Source organism: Nerophis ophidion, linkage group LG23, assembly GCF_033978795.1.
Source record: "Nerophis ophidion isolate RoL-2023_Sa linkage group LG23, RoL_Noph_v1.0, whole genome shotgun sequence".
NCBI classification, from domain to species: domain Eukaryota; kingdom Metazoa; phylum Chordata; class Actinopteri; order Syngnathiformes; family Syngnathidae; genus Nerophis; species Nerophis ophidion.
In genome coordinates, this window is record NC_084633.1 from 13,059,123 (window position 1) to 13,079,397 (window position 20,275).

The 20,275-nt window shown below is 39.4% G+C and overlaps 1 protein-coding gene across 4 annotated transcripts in view; it reads right to left on the reverse strand.

Moving 5' to 3' along the window:
• Positions 1-53: 53 nt before the first annotated feature.
• Positions 54-20,275, reverse strand: part of arhgap44a (Rho GTPase activating protein 44a) — a 169,459-nt gene continuing 149,237 nt past the window's right edge. For 3 of the 4 annotated variants that reach the window (XM_061884904.1, XM_061884906.1, XM_061884903.1), the window contains one exon: positions 54-1,029. In XM_061884904.1, coding sequence (XP_061740888.1) covers positions 893-1,029 — 137 coding nt within the window. In that variant the 3' untranslated portion in view covers positions 54-892. Of the gene's footprint in view, positions 1,030-19,107; positions 19,484-20,275 lie in introns of those variants that run through there. The other variant, XM_061884905.1, reaches the window with a different exon arrangement.

Sequence of the window (20,275 nt, forward strand, 5' to 3'; positions counted from 1 at the left end):
TATATATATATATATATATATATATATATATATTTATATTGTATATATACACACACACAAACAGCCGGCCCCCGGCCAAATTCCTATAACCCAATGCGGCCCCCGAGTCAAAAAAGTTTGGGGACCTTTGGTCTACATCGTGTAACCCTAATTAATTTTTGGTTTAAAAAATGTGTAACGTGAGCCCGCAGCAAACTGCACCTTTAAAACAATACAGATCATTCCTATTAAATACAGCAAATATGATCATATAATTCATATTTTGGAGTGGGGGAAAAATGATAACAACAACCGATAAATATCGAATATAAAAATACCCTCTCCTCCTATAAAGACATGATGCCCCGGTACTCTCTGCAGTTGAGTATGCATGCAATATGGCGTTCAAACGGCTATAACTAATTGTTCATTTTCTCATATTATATTCAACGTGTTTAAAAAAAAAAAAAAAAGCACGTGTGAATATAAGAAACCAAACTTGTTCAGCGAGAGGACCGAATGAGCTGTGAAAGCTGGACAAACTGTTTAAGGCCAACGAAAGTAAAAGTCACTCGTCACCACGGCAACGCAAAAGCAGGATCAAAAATAAATTCATCTGAATGATTATTCCAGTTTTTCGTCCAAAAGGCATCGATTTCACCTCTTAATGTGGCATTTTGGTGTTTTCTTTTTTCTTTCTTTCAGTTCTAGTGAAGGATTGTAAGAGAGAAGGGTCTTTGCAGCTTGGAGCACATATGAGGATGGGGGTTTGTTGTTGTTGTTGTTTTTAGGGAGATGGGGGCGGGGTTTATCCACCCAATTGGTGCTTCCCTTCCGACCTTGGCGGCGATGGCGACGACAGCCACACGGGGGGGGAGGAGGGCGCTGCTGTGAACTGGCCAGCCTTACGGGGTCATAGGGTGGTGGTCTGGGGCTCGTCCTCGGGCGCGACCTCCCTGGCCGGGGACCTCCTGCAGGGGGCGCCGCTGAATTCGTCGATGAGGCTGTCCAGATTGACATTGATACTGGGGATTTCGTAATTGAAGATATCTAATGGGTGAGCATGGCGGTGGGCGTGGAATGGTGACGGTGAGGAGCGAGAAAAAGGGGAGGACATGGAAGATGAGGCGTAAAAAGGGAAATGAAAGAAAGCAGAAGTGTTATTTTATGGGAGGGGGCCGGGGATTATTCATTAATGTTGGTGGTCCCACGCCTGAAGCGGCCCTTTTCCACTGAAAATGGTCGCACAATGACACTACAGTACACTTTGGACGACAAAGGCCAGGTGAACCAACACAGAGGCAACAGGATGTGTGTGTGTGTGTGTGTGTGTGTGCATAGGCGCTAGAGATGCGCAGATAGGCAATTATATAATCCGCAACCGCATCACCAAAGTCGTCATCCACCCGCCGTCCACTCGAACCAACATTTTATCAGGACCGTACCCGCCCGCCAATCGCCCGCTGAAATATATTAGAGGTCGGCAGCCTTTGCCACTCACAGAGCTATTTACACCTGTTTCACAGAGTAAAGTAAACAATCGGAGCCGCTAACGTTCTCGCGACTATCCAATAGCATTCATCCTGATGTCAAGAATATGGGCATTTTGTGAAGCCATTGCTTTAGACACCTATGGTGCGGTATAGCTCTGTTGGAAGAGTGGGCCGTGTTAGCAACTTGAGGGTTGCAGGTTCGATTCCCGCTTCCGCCATCCTAGTTACTGCCGTTGTGTCCTTGGGCAAGACACTTTACCCACCTGCTCCCAGTGCCACCCACACCGGTTTAAAAGTAACTTGGATATTGGGTTTCACTATGTAAAGTGCTTTGAGTCACTAGAGAAAAGCGCTATATAAATATAATTCACTTCACTTCACCTTCAACAACATGTCCGTCAACATGTTGTGTGCAGCTTCATGTTGTGTGCAGCTTCCGCAATTACACGTACGAGATTGAAATGCATACTGGGTGATACAGAGTACACTGATGGTTGTGATATAAACAACTTTAACACTTACTAATATGCGCCACGCTGTGAAGCCACACAATACAAGATTGACAAACACATTTCGGGAGAACAACCTCACATTAACACAACATAAACGCAACACAACAAATAACCAGAATCCTTTGTATCCGTGACACTTCCTGAATATATTTTATACACCCGCCGGGGGGGTTCTTGGGGTTTGCTGCTAGCGGGGTGTATAAAATAGTCAGGCAGTGTCATGAATACAAAGGATTCTGGGTATTAGTTGCGTTGCGTTTATGTTGTGTTACTGGGAGGATGTTCTCCCGAAATGTGTTTGTCTCCTATTGTCTTCTTTAGTTTATGACACGGGTCTTAAATGGCTCTTTGAATGGTAAAGGATACCGATCCCAGAACCATGTATATCAAATACTTCCGAATGGTTCAACCGCCACCCGCCCGGATCCAATTAAAATCGATTTTTTTCATCATGTCAACGAGACTGCAAACCGCGCATCTCTAATAGGCACCGATCTACATTTCTGCCAGTGGGTGCTCGGTGTGTGTTAAGTTAAAGTACCAATGATTGACACACACACACACACACACACACACACACACACACACACACACACACACACACACACACACTAGGTGTGGTGAGATTATCCTCTGCATTTGACCCGTCACCCTTGATCACTCCCTTGGAGGTGAGGGGAGCAGTGAGCAGCAGAGGTGGAAACGCCCAGGAATCATTTTGGTGATTTAACCCTCCCCAATTCCAACCCTTGATGCTGAGTGCCAAGCAGGGAGGTAACGGGTCCCATTTTTATAGTCTTTGGTATGACTCGGCCGGGGTTTTGAACTCACGATCTACCGATGTGTGTATTAGTGTTGTCCCGATGCCAATATTTTGGTACCAGTACAGGTAGCAAAGAGTATTTTGGCACTTTCTAAATAAAGGGCACCACAAAAAATGGCTTTATTTTAACAAAAACATATTAGGGTACATTAAACATATGTTTCTTATTGCAAGTTTGTCCTTAAATAAAATAGTGAACATACAAGACGACTTGTCTTTTAGTAGTAAGGAAACAAACAAAGGCTCCTAATCATTCAATTAATTTGTCAAAATTATTAAGGACAAACGGCAAAAAATAAATTATTAATCTACTTGTTCATTTACTGTTAATATCTGCTTACTTTCTCTTTTAACATGTTCTATCTACACTTCTGTTAAAATGTAATAATCACTTATTTTTCTTTTGTTTGGATGCTTTACATTAGTTTTGGACAATACAATACATTTGGGTATCGATCCGATACCAAGTAGTTACAGGATCATACTTTTGGTCATATTCAAAGTCCTCATGTGTCCAGGGACATATTTCCTGAGTTTATAAACATAATATAAATAAACAAAAGGAAAAAATGTGATGCCAAAAAACTATCGACGTAATCATAGTAGTATTGTTCCTGTATTTGGTATCATTACAGTGGATGTCAGGTGTAGATCCAACCTATGGCGTTTATTTATATTTTGATGTAGTGAAGCATGTTTAACTATTCCTCGTCCTGCAGTGATAATGCTACTTGTAAGAAACCTACTTTATTTTTTGCCAAGGGGGCGATGATTAGTGATTTATCCATCCATCCAGACATAATGTAAATTAAAAAAAAAACGAAACAAGATTTTGTGATGTTAAAAAAAAAAAAATCGATGTAATCATAGTAGTATCGACTAGATACGCTCCTGTACTTGGTATCATTACAGTGGATGACAGGTGTAGATCCACCCATGGCGTTTATTTACATTTTAATGTATTGAAGCATGTTTAACTATTCCTCGTCCTGCAGTGATAATGCTACTTGTAAGAAATGTACTTTATTTTCTGCCAATGGGGCGATGATTAGTGATTTATCCATCCATCCAGACATAATGTAAATTAATAAAAAAAAAAAAAAAAAGATTTTGTGATTTAAAAAAAAAAAAAAAAATCGATGTAATCATAGTAGTATCGACTAGATACGCTCCTGTACTTGGTATCATTACAGTGGATGTCAGGTGTATGGCGTTTATTTACATTTTGATACAGTGAAGCATGTTTAACTATTCATCGTCCTGCAGTGATAATGCTACTTGTAAGAGACCTACTTTATTTTTTTGCCATGGGGGCGATGATTAGTGATTTATCCAGACATAATGTAAATAAATAAAAAACACGAAACAAGATTTTATGATGTTAAAAAAACAAAAATCGATGTAATCATAGTAGTATCGACTAGATACGCTCCTGTACTTGGTATCATTACAGTGGATGTCAGGTGTAGATCCAACCATGGCGTTTATTTACATTTTGATGTAGTGAAGCATGTTTAACTATTCCTCGTCCTGCAGTGATAATGCTACTTGTAAGAAATGTACTTTATTTTTTGCCATGGGGGCGATGATTAGTGATTTATCCATCCATCCAGACATAATGTAAATAAAAAACAAAAACGAAACAAGATGTTGTGATGTTAAAAAAAAAAAAAAATCGATGTAATCATAGTAGTATCGACTAGATACGCTCCTGTACTTGGTATCATTACAGTGGATATCAGGTGTAGATCCACCCATGGCGTTTATTTACATTTTAATGTATTGAAGCATGTTTAACTATTCCTCGTCCTGCAGTGATAATGCTACTTGTAAGAAATGTACTTTATTTTCTGCCATGGGGGCGATGATTAGTGATTTATCCTTCCATCCAGACATAATGTAAATTAATAAAAAAAAAAAAAAAAAGATTTTGTGATTTAAAAAAAAAAAAAAAAATCGATGTAATCATAGTAGTATCGACTAGATACGCTCCTGTACTTGGTATCATTACAGTGGATGTCAGGTGTAGATCCACCCATAGCGTTTATTTACATTTTGATGTATTGAAGCATGTTTAACTATTCCTCGTCCTGCAGTGATAATGCTACTTGTAAGAAACCTACTTTATTTTTTGCCATGGGGGCGATGATTAGTGATTTATCCATCCATCCAGACATAATGTAAATAAATAAAAAAAACGAAACAAAATTGTGTGATGTTAAAAAAAAAAAAATCGATGTAATCATAGTAGTATCGACTAGATACGCTCCTGTACTTGGTATCATTACAGTGGATGTCAGGTGTAAATCCACCCATGGCGTTTTTTTTACATTTTGATGCAGTGAAGCATGTTTAACAATTCCTCGTCCTGCAGTGATAATGCTACTTGTAGGAAACCTAATTTATTTTTTGCCATGGGGGCGATGATTAGTGATTTATCCATCCATCCAGACATAATGTAAATAAATAAAAAATCGATGTAATCATAGTAGTATCGACTAGATACGCTCCTGTACTTGGTATCATTACAGTGGATGTCAAGTGTAGATCCACCCATAGCGTTTATTTACATTTTGATGTATTGAAGCATGTTTAACTATTCCTCGTCCTGCAGTGATAATGCTACTTGTAAGAAACCTACTTTATTTTTTGCCATGGGGGCGATGATTAGTGATTTATCCATCCATCCAGACATAATGTAAATAAGAAAAAAAAGACACAAGATTTAGTGATGTTAAAAAAAAAAATATCTATGTAATCATAGTAGTATCGACTAGATACGCTCCTGTACTTGGTATCATTACAGTGGATATTAGGCGTAGATCCACCAATGGCGTTTGTTTGTATTGTAGCGTCATGGAATAGTTGGTGCTGCAGGGAATTCTGGGAATTTGTTATTTTTATGTTGTGTTGCGGTGCAAATATTCTTCCAAATAGCATAGCTCGGTTGGTAGAGTGGCCGTGCCAGCAACTTGAGGGTTGCAGGTTCGATTCCCGCTTGTGCCATCCTAGTCACTGCCGTTGTGTCCTTGGGCAAGACACTTTACCCACCTGCTCCCGGTGCCACCCACACTGCTTTAAATGTAACTTAGATATTGGGTTTCACTATGTAAAGCGCTTTGAGTCACTTGAGAAAAGGGCTATATAAATATAATTCACTTCACTTCACTTCAAATGTGTTCGTTTAGTGTGTTTTTTCTAAGTGCCACATGTTTATGACAGTGTTGGTGTTGTTCATACGGCCACCCTTAGTGTGACACATATGGCTATTGACTAAGTATGCACTTTATTCAATTGTGTGCAGTGTGTCTCGGGTAGGCTTTTTTTCAATTGTAGGCTTTTTTAATTGTATACTATATGATTTGTGACTTGTTTTATCATGTAAAACTGGACCAAACTTGCCCAAAAATTAACAACAACTAGATTAATTTTTCACAAATGATTTAAAATATTGTGTGTGTGTGTGTGTGTGTGGCACCCCAAGTGGGTTTGGATGGACACTGATGAGGACCACGCGGGGGGGGCTTTAAACACAGCTCGGTCTAAAAGCACAGCTTCTGTGTTCTGAGGGGCGACTCCTGAGTGGGGATGAGATGGGAGCGTGGAAGTTGGCGTTAAAGAAAAGGAGCGGATGTTATTTCAAAAGGAGGGCAAAAAAAAAAAGAAAAAGCCATGAACCTGCCAAAAGGGGGAGGGGGCCAGGAGTTACCTGGGCGGGTAACCCCTACAATTACCGGCGTGGTGGCGGTTTATTGGGCCATGTCTGCTGGCATAAGGCTAAAAATGTGTACATTGAGTGGAACCTCTGAAGTGCAATGACCCCGAGGTCAGCTGTTCAACCATTGCATTTGCACCTTTTTTCATTCAACACTTTAACATTGGTAAACCTCTAATTACACTTTAGCGCCGCCCTAGTGGCTCCCTGGGCCTCTTTCAGAGATGTGTGAAAATGGAAAAAGATGTAGAAAATCTATATTTTTTGTTTTAATATATTTCCCGTCGGACGACAACCCTTCCTCATTGTTAGAAAACCCCACTGTTTGTATTAAATATGCTTCACTGAGCGTCGTTTTGTCCTACTAATTTCAGAGACTCTTGAACTCACCGTAGTTTGTTTGCACGCACAACTTTGCCCGATGCTGCCACAGAAAGACGCGTTTATGCCACTCCTTATGGGTCTAATTTTGTCCACCAAATTTTTTATGCTGCGTGTGAATGCACAAAGGTGAGCTTTGTTGTTATTGACTTGTTGGTGAGGGATGTCTTGTTTTGGGTTTTTCTGTCTTGTGGTTTTTCTGTCTTGTGGTTTGCATGTTTTAATTTGAAAAGTAACTCTCCTCTCGTTTCAGGTCACTTGCCCTTCCTTTTGTGTCTGACGTCATCCCCGTTCTCTGATTGTTTCCAGCTGTTCCCTATTACTCTCATGTGTTTTATAAGCTCACTCCTGTGCCAGATTGTCTCGTTTATTCGTGCTCTCTAGCCTCCATGTCCTTGTCCATGCCTTGCCTTGTCTCGTGCTTATGTCTCTTGATCCTGAACCCCTTTGTGAATATTTTGAGTTTTCCTTTCTTCCTCCTCAGCAGAGTGATTTTGATTATTTCGTTATTCAGCCGCAGTGGTAAGTTTCAGTTAAAATGTTTTCATTCATTCCTCAACTTTTTGAGTGATTATTTTTGTTAAAACTTTATTAGATTATGTAGTGTAGCAATTTTCATAGATGCTGTTTTGGTCCTCCTGTCGGAGCGTTTTTTGTTAAATACTTTTTATAGCATATACGGCGTCAATTATAGTTCGTCTTTACTTTTGTGTTTTCCTCCGTTCGGACTGATTTTCGGTTGTTCCTTCTTTTTCTGGAACCTTTTCGCCGAGTAGTTTTTTTGTGATTATAGATTTTATTTCTTGACTTTAAAGGTAAAAGGAAGTTGTCAAAATAAAAGCCTGTCTAAAGTCCCAACCCTGCATCTGAGTCCAATCCTTTTATCAAGCGTGACAGTTGGAGTGCTAAATAGGCCTTTTTGGTAACTGCATGACAGCAGGCTCACCGGTGCTAACATGCTAAATAGGCTAGCTGTTTTGGTATTGTCATATTGTGTCTTCTTTTTGGGTGGAAGTTGAAAAAACGTGTTCAAGGATTGGTTTGTTTATGAAGCTTGATATAGTTTCTGTTATTTTAGGAGAGTTTATTGACAAGCATGACTTAGTCAATTTAATTATAGTACTTGGTAAAAGGTTTATTTTTAAGGCCAACAATAGATATTCACTTAGTATTACTTTCTTTAAAACATTTATTCAGTATTTTTTAACTTTAGAAAGATACATGATTGACAACGATAATGATGCCAAAAAACATGAAAAAAGATGGGAAATCCTTAAAGGCTTATTATGAAAATGTAATAATGTTTATGGATATGCAACAACAGCAACATATATGCTATCTGTTGTTGTGTTCCCTTTTTTTTTGAGTGTACAAAATGAAGGTGTGTGTTGAATCTGACTTGGACATATTATGGACTATACACAAATGCTTTTTATGAAAATGTAATTTTGTTTATAACTTATATGCAATCTGTTGTTTCCCTTATTTTTGTTGTTGTACATGGATGAGGGTGTGTGTTGCTGAGCCCCACTTTGACATTGTCTGGACTGGACCTGGTTTTAAAAACCTTTTAGACAAGTCTAATTCCATTAACAACCTGGTCTGATGAAGATTAGGTTATTTATTATTATTTTTTTTTTAAATATAATAAAATGAGATTTAAAAAAAAGGAAAACAATGACATTTTTTTGGGATAAAAAAGAAAGTAAAATCATATAAAACAATTACATAAAAAATAGTAATTAATGATAGTGTTAGTGGACCGGCGACACACACAATCATGTGTGTTTCAGGGACTATGTCCCTTGCAGACTGTGTTATATATGTTGTGGGAACCAGCATTTTGGTAGCAGAAAGAAACAACCCTTTTTTGTGTGAGTGGGTGTGGCTGGGTGTGAATGGGGGAGGGAGGGGTTTTCTTTGGGGGGTTGATGCACTGATGGAAAGTGTATCTTGTGTGTTTTTGTGTTGATTTAATAAAAAAAAAAAAAAAAAAAAAAAATAGGCTAGCTGTATAATGGATAGTTATGCCTCGTTTGAAAGGATATTTGAGCTCATTTAATTTCCTTTACTTTTGTCCTCTGTGAATTTAATTTATATTTGCATGTCTGGTGACACATTATCTGCATGTAATGTTGAATGCATTTCTGATAGTTGTTTGTTTGCCATGTTGTTCCAGACCACAGCAAACATATCTCATCCTTTGAGAAGCCTCCATTTTACTAATGATTTCCAATGTTGCAAAAATGTGTAGAATAAAAATTTAAAAACGACGTTTCTGTCAAAGAAAATTTGCGTTAGCCTCTGATAGTAGGTTTTTATAGCTAATATAGGCACTTAGGTCATGTGTTGCCTTCATTATAACACTTATAGAAGGCTTTAATTTTTTTGTGGCTCCAGACAGATTTTTTTTTTTTGTATTTTTGATCCAAGATGGCTCTTTTAACGTTTTGGGTTGCCGACCCCTGCCCTAGTGCAACATTTAAACATGTTATCAATTAAGGAGTCTCGTTACGCCTTTTCCTTTCATTGTAAGAGTGTTTTACTGTTTTGAAGTTTAACACTAGCAGTTCTTTTTCCATTTAAGATGTTGTAAAGTATTTTTGTGATTTTTGAAAAAATCTTCTTTTCCTTTTAGTCGGTTCGTGTGATTCTCTATCTGCTTGTGGTGAAGAGGAAGGTAGTACATTGCTACCCACTGTGACTAAAATGTAGGACGGGTGGGAGGTGTAATTCATTTTTGTTGTAATGTTTTTTTTTCTTATGTTCTAATTTTTTAATTTAATTTTTTAATGTTATAATGTGTCGAAGCGTAAGTCTAATTGACAAAAACGACTCATTACTTCTTTGCAATTGATGGCTAAATCTATTTTATTTTCATGTTTAATAGTAACAGTGGTTAACTTCTTTTTTCCACTTAAAATGTGATCAAGTAAGTAAATATATTGTATATATTACATAAAATATATTACTATATATCAATATATATTATATACTGTATATATAATATGTAAATATTACTTATGTGTTATATTTAAATTGCCACTATTGTACAATTTAAGTCTACTTCATACCTCCATTATCCTTTCCATCCTTACCCTTTCCATCCTTTGTAACTGATCTACTACTGTGTGGAACAATTTCCCTTGTAGATCAATAAAGTTTGTCTAAGTCTAAGTCTAAGAACTGAGTGCGACCCATTACATCTCCGTTATTAATGGTAAGTCTGAGCGTTTTATTTTTTGCCTGTAATAGTAGTTGTGAACTTTTTTTTACACTTGTATGACAATTAAGAATTATTTAATATCTTTTTTTTTTGCCTTTGCCTTTATACAGAACCCAGCAATTAGTAAATGTCCGACGACATTCTAGCACTTAATTTCATTTCCTTTGTCGCTGTCCGACTGTGTCTTTCACCCTGACACTGTTATGGCTCCAGTGGAAGGGTTCAAGATTTTTTTTTTTTTTACATTTCCCACAATGCATTGCCGGTATCCATATTGAAGGGCGTAAGTTACATTCCAAAAGGGACTTGACTAAGGGCGGCGTTTATTTAACCAGTAATGTTTATAACGCTGACGACGCGTACTTTTGTCAACTGTCACAATCGAGGTGGAAGGAATATATATATATATATATATATATATATATATGTGTAGGTGTGGGAAAAATTCACAAGACTACTTCATCTCTACAGAACTGTTTCATGAGGGGTTCCCTCAATCATCAGGAGATTTTAATGGAAGCATTCACATACAATGGTTTATATAGGGCACAGAGTGGGTGGGTACAGGCAGGCGTAGGGTGTGGTGATTGGCTCATGTGTTACCTAGGAGGTGTTTCCGTCTGTGGCGGCATGTTGAAATTATTTCACTGCGCTTGTTGAGGGATGATAGATCTGGATGATATATAATAAACAGTTTCTCTTTTAAGCATGGGTTGCATCTTTTATTACCACTGTTGTAAGGTGTGCTGGATGCAAGAATTTGCCATGTTATTGAATATTCAACATTATTGTCTTTGAGGTTCCAAATGTGTTTGCTGAGTTCTGTAGAATTCCACAAAGTCTGGTTTCTAAAGGAGGCGTTGATAATGTTGAATATTCAATAACATGGCAAATTCTTGCATCCAGCACACCTTACAACAGTGGTAATAAAAGATGCAACCTATGCTTAAAAGAGAAACTGTTTATTATATATCATCCAGATCTATCATCCCTCAACAAGCGCAGTGAAATCATTTCAACATGCCGCCACAGACGGAAACACCTCCTAGGTAACACATGAGCCAATCACCACACCCTACGCCTGCCTGTACCCACCCACTCTGTGCCCTATATAAACCATTGTATGTGAATGCTTACATTAAAATCTCCTGATGATTGAGGGAACCCCTCATGAAACAGTTCTGTAGAGATGAAGTAGTCTTGTGATTTTTCCCACACCTACATATATATATATGTATGTATAGCGTATTTTCGGACCATAGGGCACACCGGATTATAAGGCACACTGACGCTGAATAGTCTATTTTTAATCTGCTAGACACCGAACTCTATTTAATAATACAACTCTAACATTTGACAACCAAACAATTAAACAAGGCGAGACGGTAAAGAATCTGGGTATTATCTTCGACCCAACTCTCTCCTTTGAGGCACACATTAAAAGCGTAATATAAAACGGCCTTCTTTCATCTCCGTAACATCGCTAAAATTCGCTCCATTCTGTCCACTAAAGACGCTGAGATCATTATCCATGCGTTTGTTACGTCTCGCCTCGACTACTGTAACGTATTATTTTCGGGTCTCCCCATGTCTAGCATTAAAAGATTACAGTTGGTACAAAATGCGGCTGCTAGACTTTTGACAAGAACAAGAAAGTTTGATCACATTACGCCTGTACTGGCTCACCTGCACTGGCTTCCTGTGCACTTAAGATGTGACTTTAAGGTTTTACTACTTACGTATAAAATACTACACGGTCTAGCTCCATCTTATCTTGCCGATTGTATTGTACCATATGTCCCGGCAAGAAATCTGCGTTCAAAGGATTCCGGCTTATTAGTGATTCCCAAAGCCCAAAAAAAGTCTGCGGGCTATAGAGCATTTTCCGTTCGGGCTCCAGTACTCTGGAATGCCCTCCCGGTAACAGTTCGCGATGCCACCTCAGTAGAAGCATTTAAGTCTCACCTTAAAACTCATTTGTATACTCTAGCCTTTAAATAGACTCCCTTTTTAGACCAGTTGATCTGCCGTTTCTTTTCTTTTTCTTCTATGTCCCACTCTCCCGTGTGGAGGGGGTCCGGTCCGATCCGGTGGCCATGTACTGCTTGCCTGTGTATCGGCTGGGGACATCTCTGCGCTGCTGGTCCGCCTACGCTTGGGATGGTTTCCTGCTGGCTCCGCTGTGAACGGGACTCTCGCTGCTGTGTCTTGGATCCTCTTTGGACTGGACTCTCGCGACTGTGTTGTATCCATTGTGGATTGAACTTTCACAGTATCATGTTAGATCCGCTCGACATCCATTGCTTTCCTCCTCTCTAAGGTTCTCATAGTCATCATTGTCACCGATGTCCCACTGGGTGTGAGTTTTCCTTGCCCTTATGTGGGCCTACTGAGGATGTCGTGGTGGTTTGTGCAGCCCTTTGAGACACTAGTGATTTAGGGCTATATAAGTAAACATTGATTGATTGATTGATAATCTTTTTACATATATTAGTCGCACCGGATTATAAGGCGCATTAAAGGAGTCATATTATTATTTTTTTCTAAATGTAAAAAACTTCCTTGTGGTCTACATAACATGTAATGGTGGTTCTTTGGTCAAAATGTTGCATGGATGATGTTTTACGGATCATCTCCAAGTCGCTTTCTGACAGTCGCTTCCAGAAACGCCGTTTTGTGGGCGGTCTTATTTACATGCCTCACTTTCGGCGGCGTCTTCTCACCGTCATCTTTGTTGTAGCGGTGTAGCGTGCAAGGACGGGAGTGGAAGAAGTGTCAAAAGATGGAGCTAACTGTTTTAATGACATTCAGACTTTACTTCCAACAATATTGTAGCAGCAGCTCCTCATCCGGAAACAACCACACCAGAAAAGTGTCCCGTGAAAAACCGTCTGGCCGGAATTCTCTAATAACTAAAGTTCCTTGGGTGGATAATGTAAACTCACTACACCGGTATGTTTTAGCGCTTTTATGGCGAGTTTACTGACAGATATAAGTAAGAACTTTACGCTACTTTATATTAGAAATGGCAACAGCGGAGGATGAATGTCCCATAGCAAGAAGATAGAGAAAAAGAAGCTTATCGACTACGCCATCGGCGCAAGTGCGCAATTTTTTAAGGTCAGCAGGTACCAGAAGGTAAGAAACGTTGCTTTTGCATAATATTGCGAAACAAAATGGCAGATATGTCTTACCTTATACACACACCATAATAATACTCCTATGTTTAATTCGCCGACAATCCTTCATAGCTTACCAAAGTTGTCCTAAAACATTTTGATAGATATCTTTTTGAGCGCCGTGTGTAATGTTTTATATTTTCAATGGAACATTTGAAGTGGTGTTGTTTACTTGAGACATATTGCCATCATAGTGGCAATACCATTATCTCCCTGCTTGAGCACTCAGCATCAAGGGTTGGAGTTGGGGGTTAAATCACCAAAAATTATTCCCGGGCGCGGCCACCAATCATTGGTACTTTAACTTCAACTAGTTCTGAAGGCAGAATATTGCAGTGTATAATCTATGTCTATAAGATGCATTTTCCGGGCTATAAGTCGCTACTTTTTTTCCGATGATTTGAAGTGTGCGGCTAATTTATGAATTTTTAATTGCTGATGGCTACAATGTTTTGTATTCTACATATAGTTTTCATATTATAACGACAAAGACACTGAAAAGGTGCTTTTGTTTGTTTGCGCTACGGTGCCATCTTTTGGTTAAGCTCGAACGAATTCTCCATTCATCACTCAAAGCGACATTTTTAAGTTTTACAATACAACTAAAACAATTCATACTTATTAAACCCGTCCCATGTGTGATGTCTGTAGGAGTGTTTTCATGCATATTTGTACGTGCTATCGTAATGGAATCAAGCTAGGGTTGTTAGCATTAGCGAATATGCTAAACAAGTGTCTGTTTTAGTATTATCAACTTAAAATGGCATTCCTTTTGTATTGTTTCAGCTTCATAAATTCACCAAAATGTCACCGTGGCGGTATTAAGTCTGTTTAGCTAAATGGAGACATTGTGGGTCCATGACGATAACTTTTGTTTTGTTTGATCAGCCGTTTCACTGCCTTGTTACAGGCACCATTTGGAATAAATTAATGTATGTAAATAAACGTACCGCTATATATCTATATAGACCAGTGTGGCTACTGTATGTAAAAATATTTCTTCTAAAATTTAGTGGCTGTGGCTTAAATACCGGTACCCAGAAAATTACTGTATCCATATGAATGATTTTTGCCACTAGCCTCTGCATGAAAAGTGCTATAGTATATAAATAAAGTTTTATTGATTGACTGACATATTTAAAGACAAATGTTTTTGTGTTTGTTCATTTTTAGTATTAACACTTTTTCTCAGTACATGATGTCTTTATCTCTATTTATCAACTTTTAATGTATGTTTTCCCCTGGGCCATAAAAAAAGCCACGCCTGCTTAACCTAATCATAAATTTGATTGTCGGTCGTGCAGATTAAAAGACGAAATACAAAAATATAGCATTATTCAGTGTAACGATTTTACAGCGAAATTACATTCCTGCATTTCTTGGATTCATTCACATGTGCAGATGCAGGGGTTGCATGAGTTCCAAGGGCGAGCCCGGCTCGTGAGCACTCGAGTCAATGGAAAAAATGTCTTCAGAGTCAGTATTAGCATGAGCTGTTAGTCCTGCTTGTGAGATTCTAGGGAGACAAGCAGGCGTCCACACCTGGTTTACTGACAGTGGTGTGGTCTTTAATGCACGCCGAGCGGCACTTTGGTCATGGAGGTCTGTGCACATACACAATTGCCTCTGGCGTGGGCGGAAGCCACTTATCGGGGCGTGTAATGTAAAAGTGCTTGATTTATTATGCACCGTAGACAGCTGTATGCATTTGACCATCACACATGAGCACCCTCATTTAGTCATTGATCATGATTAAAATTAGATTAATTGTGCAGCCTTAGGGTCTACCTTGTACCTTATATTTTTTGTTGTTTATAAGAATTGTGCACCGAGTCAGAAAATAGTGAAAAAAACACTGCTTTCTTCAACTAAAAAGTTTAAAAGTGGCTTTCATGACGTTGCTTTACCCCTTCGTCATTACAGAATAATTTTTGCACCTATGGTCATGGAGGTCTGTGCCCATACACAATTGCCTCTGGCATGGGCGGAAGCCGCTTCACAGGGCCTTTTTGCTATTTTCCCGCCGTGCAATGTAAAAGTGCTTGATTTAATATGCACCGTAGACAGCTTTATACATGTGAATATCACAAACGAGCACCCTCATTTAGTCATTGATCCAAAAAATGTGATTAATTGTGCAGCCTAAACGTCTTGTACATGACAAAAAACATGCACCCAGTCAGAAAATAATTGAAAAATCCGGACTTTCTTAGTTTAGAAGTGGCTTTCATGTCATTTCTTTACCCCTTCGTCATTACTGAATAATTTTTGCACCTATATGAGTATTGTAGTTTTTATGAAGGCCGCAGTTTAACGCTGAAAATGATTTCTGGCCTCCTGCACTAAATTGGATTAGCACAAGCAGGCGTCCAGACCTGTCGCCGTTTAATAACGGTGGTCTTTAATGCACGCCGAGGACTACCGGCCGGTGGTCATGGAGGTCTGTGCTACTACACAATTGGGCGGAAGCCGCTTCACAGGGACTTTTTGCTACTTTCCCGCTGTGCAATGTAAAAGTGCTTGATTTAATATGCACCGTAGACAGCTTTATACATGTGAATATCACAAACGAGCACCCTCATTTAGTCATTGATCCAAAAAATTTGATTAATTGTGCAGCCTAAACGTCTTGTACATGACAAAAAACATGCACCGAGTCAGAAAATAATTGAAAAATCCTGACTTTCTTAGTTTAAAAGTGGCTTTCATGACATTGCTTTACCCCTTCGTCATTACAGAATAATTTTTGCACCTATGGTCATGGAGGTCTGTGCCCATACACAAATGCTTCTGGCATGGGCGGAAGCCGCTTCACAGGGCCTTTTTGCTATTTTTCCGCCGTGCAATGTAAAAGTGCTTGATTTACTATGCACCGTAGACAGCTTTATACATGTGAATATCACAAACGAGCACCCTCATTTAGTCATTGATCCAAAAAATGTCATTAATTTTGCAGCCTAAACGTCTGGTACATGACAAAAAACATGCACCGAGTCAGAAAATAATTGAAAAATCCCAACTTTCTTAGTTTAAAAGTGGCTTTCATGTCATTGCTTTACCCCTTCGTCATTACAGAATAATTTTTGCACCTATGGTCATGGAGGTCTGTGCCCATACACAATTGCTTCTGGAATGGGCGGAAGCCGCTTCACAGGGCCTTTTTGCTATTTTCCCGCTGTGCAATTTAAAAGTGCTTGATTTAATATGCACCGTAGACAGCTTTATACATGTGAATATCACAAACGAGCACCCTCATTTAGTCATTGATCCAAAAACTTTGATTAATTGTGCAGCCTAAACGTCTTGTACATGACAAAAAACATGCACCGAGCCAGAAAATAATTGAAAAATCCGGACTTTCTTAGTTTAAAAGTGGCATTCATGACATTGCTTTACCCCTTCGTCATTACAGAATAATTTTTGCACCTATAGTCATGGAGGTCTGTGCCCATACACAATTGCTTCTGGAATGGGCGGAAGCCGCTTCACAGGGCCTTTTTGCTATTTTCCCGCTGTGCGATGTAAAAGTGCTTGATTTAATATGCACCGTTGACAGCTTTATACATTTGAATATCACAAACGAGCACCCTCATTTAGTCATTGATCCAAAAACTTTGATTAATTGTGCAGCCTAAACGTCTTGTACATGACAAAAAACATGCACCGAGTCAGAAAATAATTGAAAAATCCGGACTTTCTTAGTTTAAAAGTGGCTTTCATGTCATTTCTTTACCCCTTCGTCATTACTGAATAATTTTTGCACCTATATGAGTATTGTAGTTTTTATGAAGGCCGCAGTTTAACGCTGAAAATGATTTCTGGCCTCCTGCACTAAATTGGATTAGCACAAGCAGGCGTCCAGACCTGTCGCCGTTTAATAACGGTGGTCTTTAATGCACGCCAAGGACTACCGGCCGGTGGTCACGGAGGTCTGTGCTACTACACAATTGGGCGGAAGCCGCTTCACAGGGACTTTTTGCTATTTTCCCGCTGTGCAATGTAAAAGTGCTTGATTTAATATGCACCGTAGACAGCTTTATACATGTGAATATCACAAACGAGCACCCTCATTTAGTCATTGATCCCAAAAAATTTGATTAATGGTGCAGCCTAAGCATCTTATACCTTGTACCATTACAAATAAACATGCACTGAGTCAGAAAATAGTGGAAAAATCGCGACTTACATAGACTAAAAAGTTTAAAAGTGGCTTTCATGTCATTGCTTTACCCCTTCGTCATTATAGAATTATTCGTGCACCTACAGTCGCGATCAAAAGTTTACATACACTTGTAAAGAACATAATGTCATGGCTGTCTTGAGTTTCCAATAATTTCTACAACTCTTATTTTTGTGTTATTGGAGCACATACTTGTTTGTCATAAAAAAAAATCATGAAGTTTGGTTCTTTTATGAATATATTATGGGTCTACTGAAAATGTGACCAAATCTGCTGGGGTCAAAAGTATACATACAGCAATGTTAATATTTGGTTACATGTGCCCTGGCAAGTTTTTGGAAAGCTTCAAGTTGATTTTTTGACCACTCCTCCTGACAAAACTGGTGCAGTTCAGCTAAATTTGTTGGTTTTCTGACATGAACTTTTTTCTTTAGCATTGTCCACACGTTTACGTCAGGACTTTGGGAAGGCCATTTTAAAACCTTGATTCTATCCTGATTTAGCCATTCTTTTACCACTTTTGACATGTGTATGGGGTCATTGTCCTGTTGGAACACCCAACTGCGCCCAAGACCCAACCTACGGGCTGATGATTTTAGGTTGTCCTGAAGAATTTGGAGGTAATCCTCCTTTTTCATTGTCCCACTTAAAACACTAGTTCCATTGGCAGTAAAATAGGCCCAGAGCATAATACTACCACCACAATGCTTGACAGTAGGTTTGGTGTTCCTGGAATTAAAGGCCTCAACTTTTCTTCTCCAAACATATTGCTGGGTATTGTGGCCAAACAGCTCAATTTTTCTTTCATCTGACATCACATGGACAAAGATAAGACCTTCTGAAGGAAAGTTATTTTGGCCCAGCAGCTTTTGGTCAAATTTTCAGTAGACCCATAATAAATTCATAAAAGAACCAAACTTCATGAATGTTTTTTGTGACTAACAAGTATGTGCTCCGATTGTGAAGCTTTGCTGGCATTCTGGTGATGCAGGCGGACTGGACACAGCGTGAAGGTAAGACATGATGATTTATTTATATTATAAAACAGACTAGGAACAAAAACACTTGCACAAGGCACTAAAGACAAAACCAACAGAACTAGCCTGGGAGCCAGAAGGAACTAAAAGCGCTAGCAAGTGAACTAGAGAAAATAAACAGAGGAATAGCGTGGAAGCTAACCACTACAAAAAGTCTTTAACCACAATAGGAATCAGCGACGTCACCTGTTGCATCGATCCGCAAACTAGACCGCGATACTGAATGAACAAAAAGGGCAGCTTAAATAAAGGAGATAATCACAGAGCAGGTGCGCGTGAAAAACACAAGAGGCAGGTGACACTAATACGTAACTATGACAACAGACAAAACAGGAAGTGCCACCAGGAACTAAGGAAGTCAAATACTTACAAGACGAGGCACAAAACAGAACCAAAACCCGAATATGACATGATCCGAGCCGCGGATCATGACACCGATGACTCTATCACAAAAAAATAAGAGTCGTTGAAAGTATTGGAAACTCAAAACAGCCATGACATTATGTTCTTTACAAGTGTATGTACATTTTTTGGATCGTGACTGTATATGAGTATTGCAGTTTTTATGATGACCAGCACTAGATTGCATTGGCACTTAGAGGTTCCACTGCAAAAAAAAAGGGCTATCAGATGAACCTGTGCAAGCGTCTGCAATGTGAGCACGCCGTGGTGCACTCTGGGAAGTCCTTGAGCCATGCGCCTGTCGTGCAAAGAGACATGAGAAGGTGTCCACCTTCTAAAATGGGAATTACACGGTGGGGGAGTGGGGGGGACGCGAGGACCTGATTGATCGGTGGGAGCTGGCATGTTTTGAGGCTGGCTGCAGGAGAGCCCAGAGGCAGCCACAACCAACACCAGGCCAGGCAGTGAAGATGGAGCGGATGGGGCGTGGGCGGTCTGTCTTACCCTAAATGTCCCCCTCACACTTAGCCCACACTGAAGCCCTGGCCTCACACAGCTGCAAGGTACAAAGTAATAGCAAGGGGGGAACAAGAGAACGATAAATATATATACAAAATATAAGAAAACAAGATGAGTGATAAATATATATATGTATATATATATATTTTGACAGAACTACGCACTGAATCTTGAGGTTTGGCTCGATTGGACGAGCTCTTCTGCGTAACACAGATATATACAGAGAGAGCACATGATGGTTCTAATGGCAACGGGCTATGCTTTACCGGATGTTTCCGCGCTCGGGAAACAGGAAACATCGTCACATAACAACAAGCGATGAAGGCAAAAAAGGCTGAGAGCCTTTCTTTGTCAAGCAAATGCTAATACACACCATGAACAAAAGTACTTGAGGTTGCTGGGAAGTTTTTCGGCGAGATTACGCGGGGATTTAGTCCGCGGTCGATGTTTGCGTGCAGGGGCCGGCCCCTGGCATGCGGTTGTTTAGAGCAGTGTTTTTTTAATTCAAGTACCCCCTAATCAGAAAAAAAGAGAGAAGTAAAATACAGCACTATGTCATCAGTTTCTGATTCAATAACAGTGCAAAATATTGCTCATTCGTAGTGGTCTTTCTTGAACTATTTGGAAAAAAAAGATATAAAAATAACTAAAAACTTGTTGAAAAATAAACATCCATCCATTTTCTACCGCTTATTCCCTTTTGGGGTCGCGGGGGGCGCTGGCGCCTATCTCAGCTACAATCGGGCGGAAGGCGGGGTACACCCTGGACAAGTCGCCACCTCATCGCAGGGCCAACACAGATAGACAGACAACATTCACACACTCACAT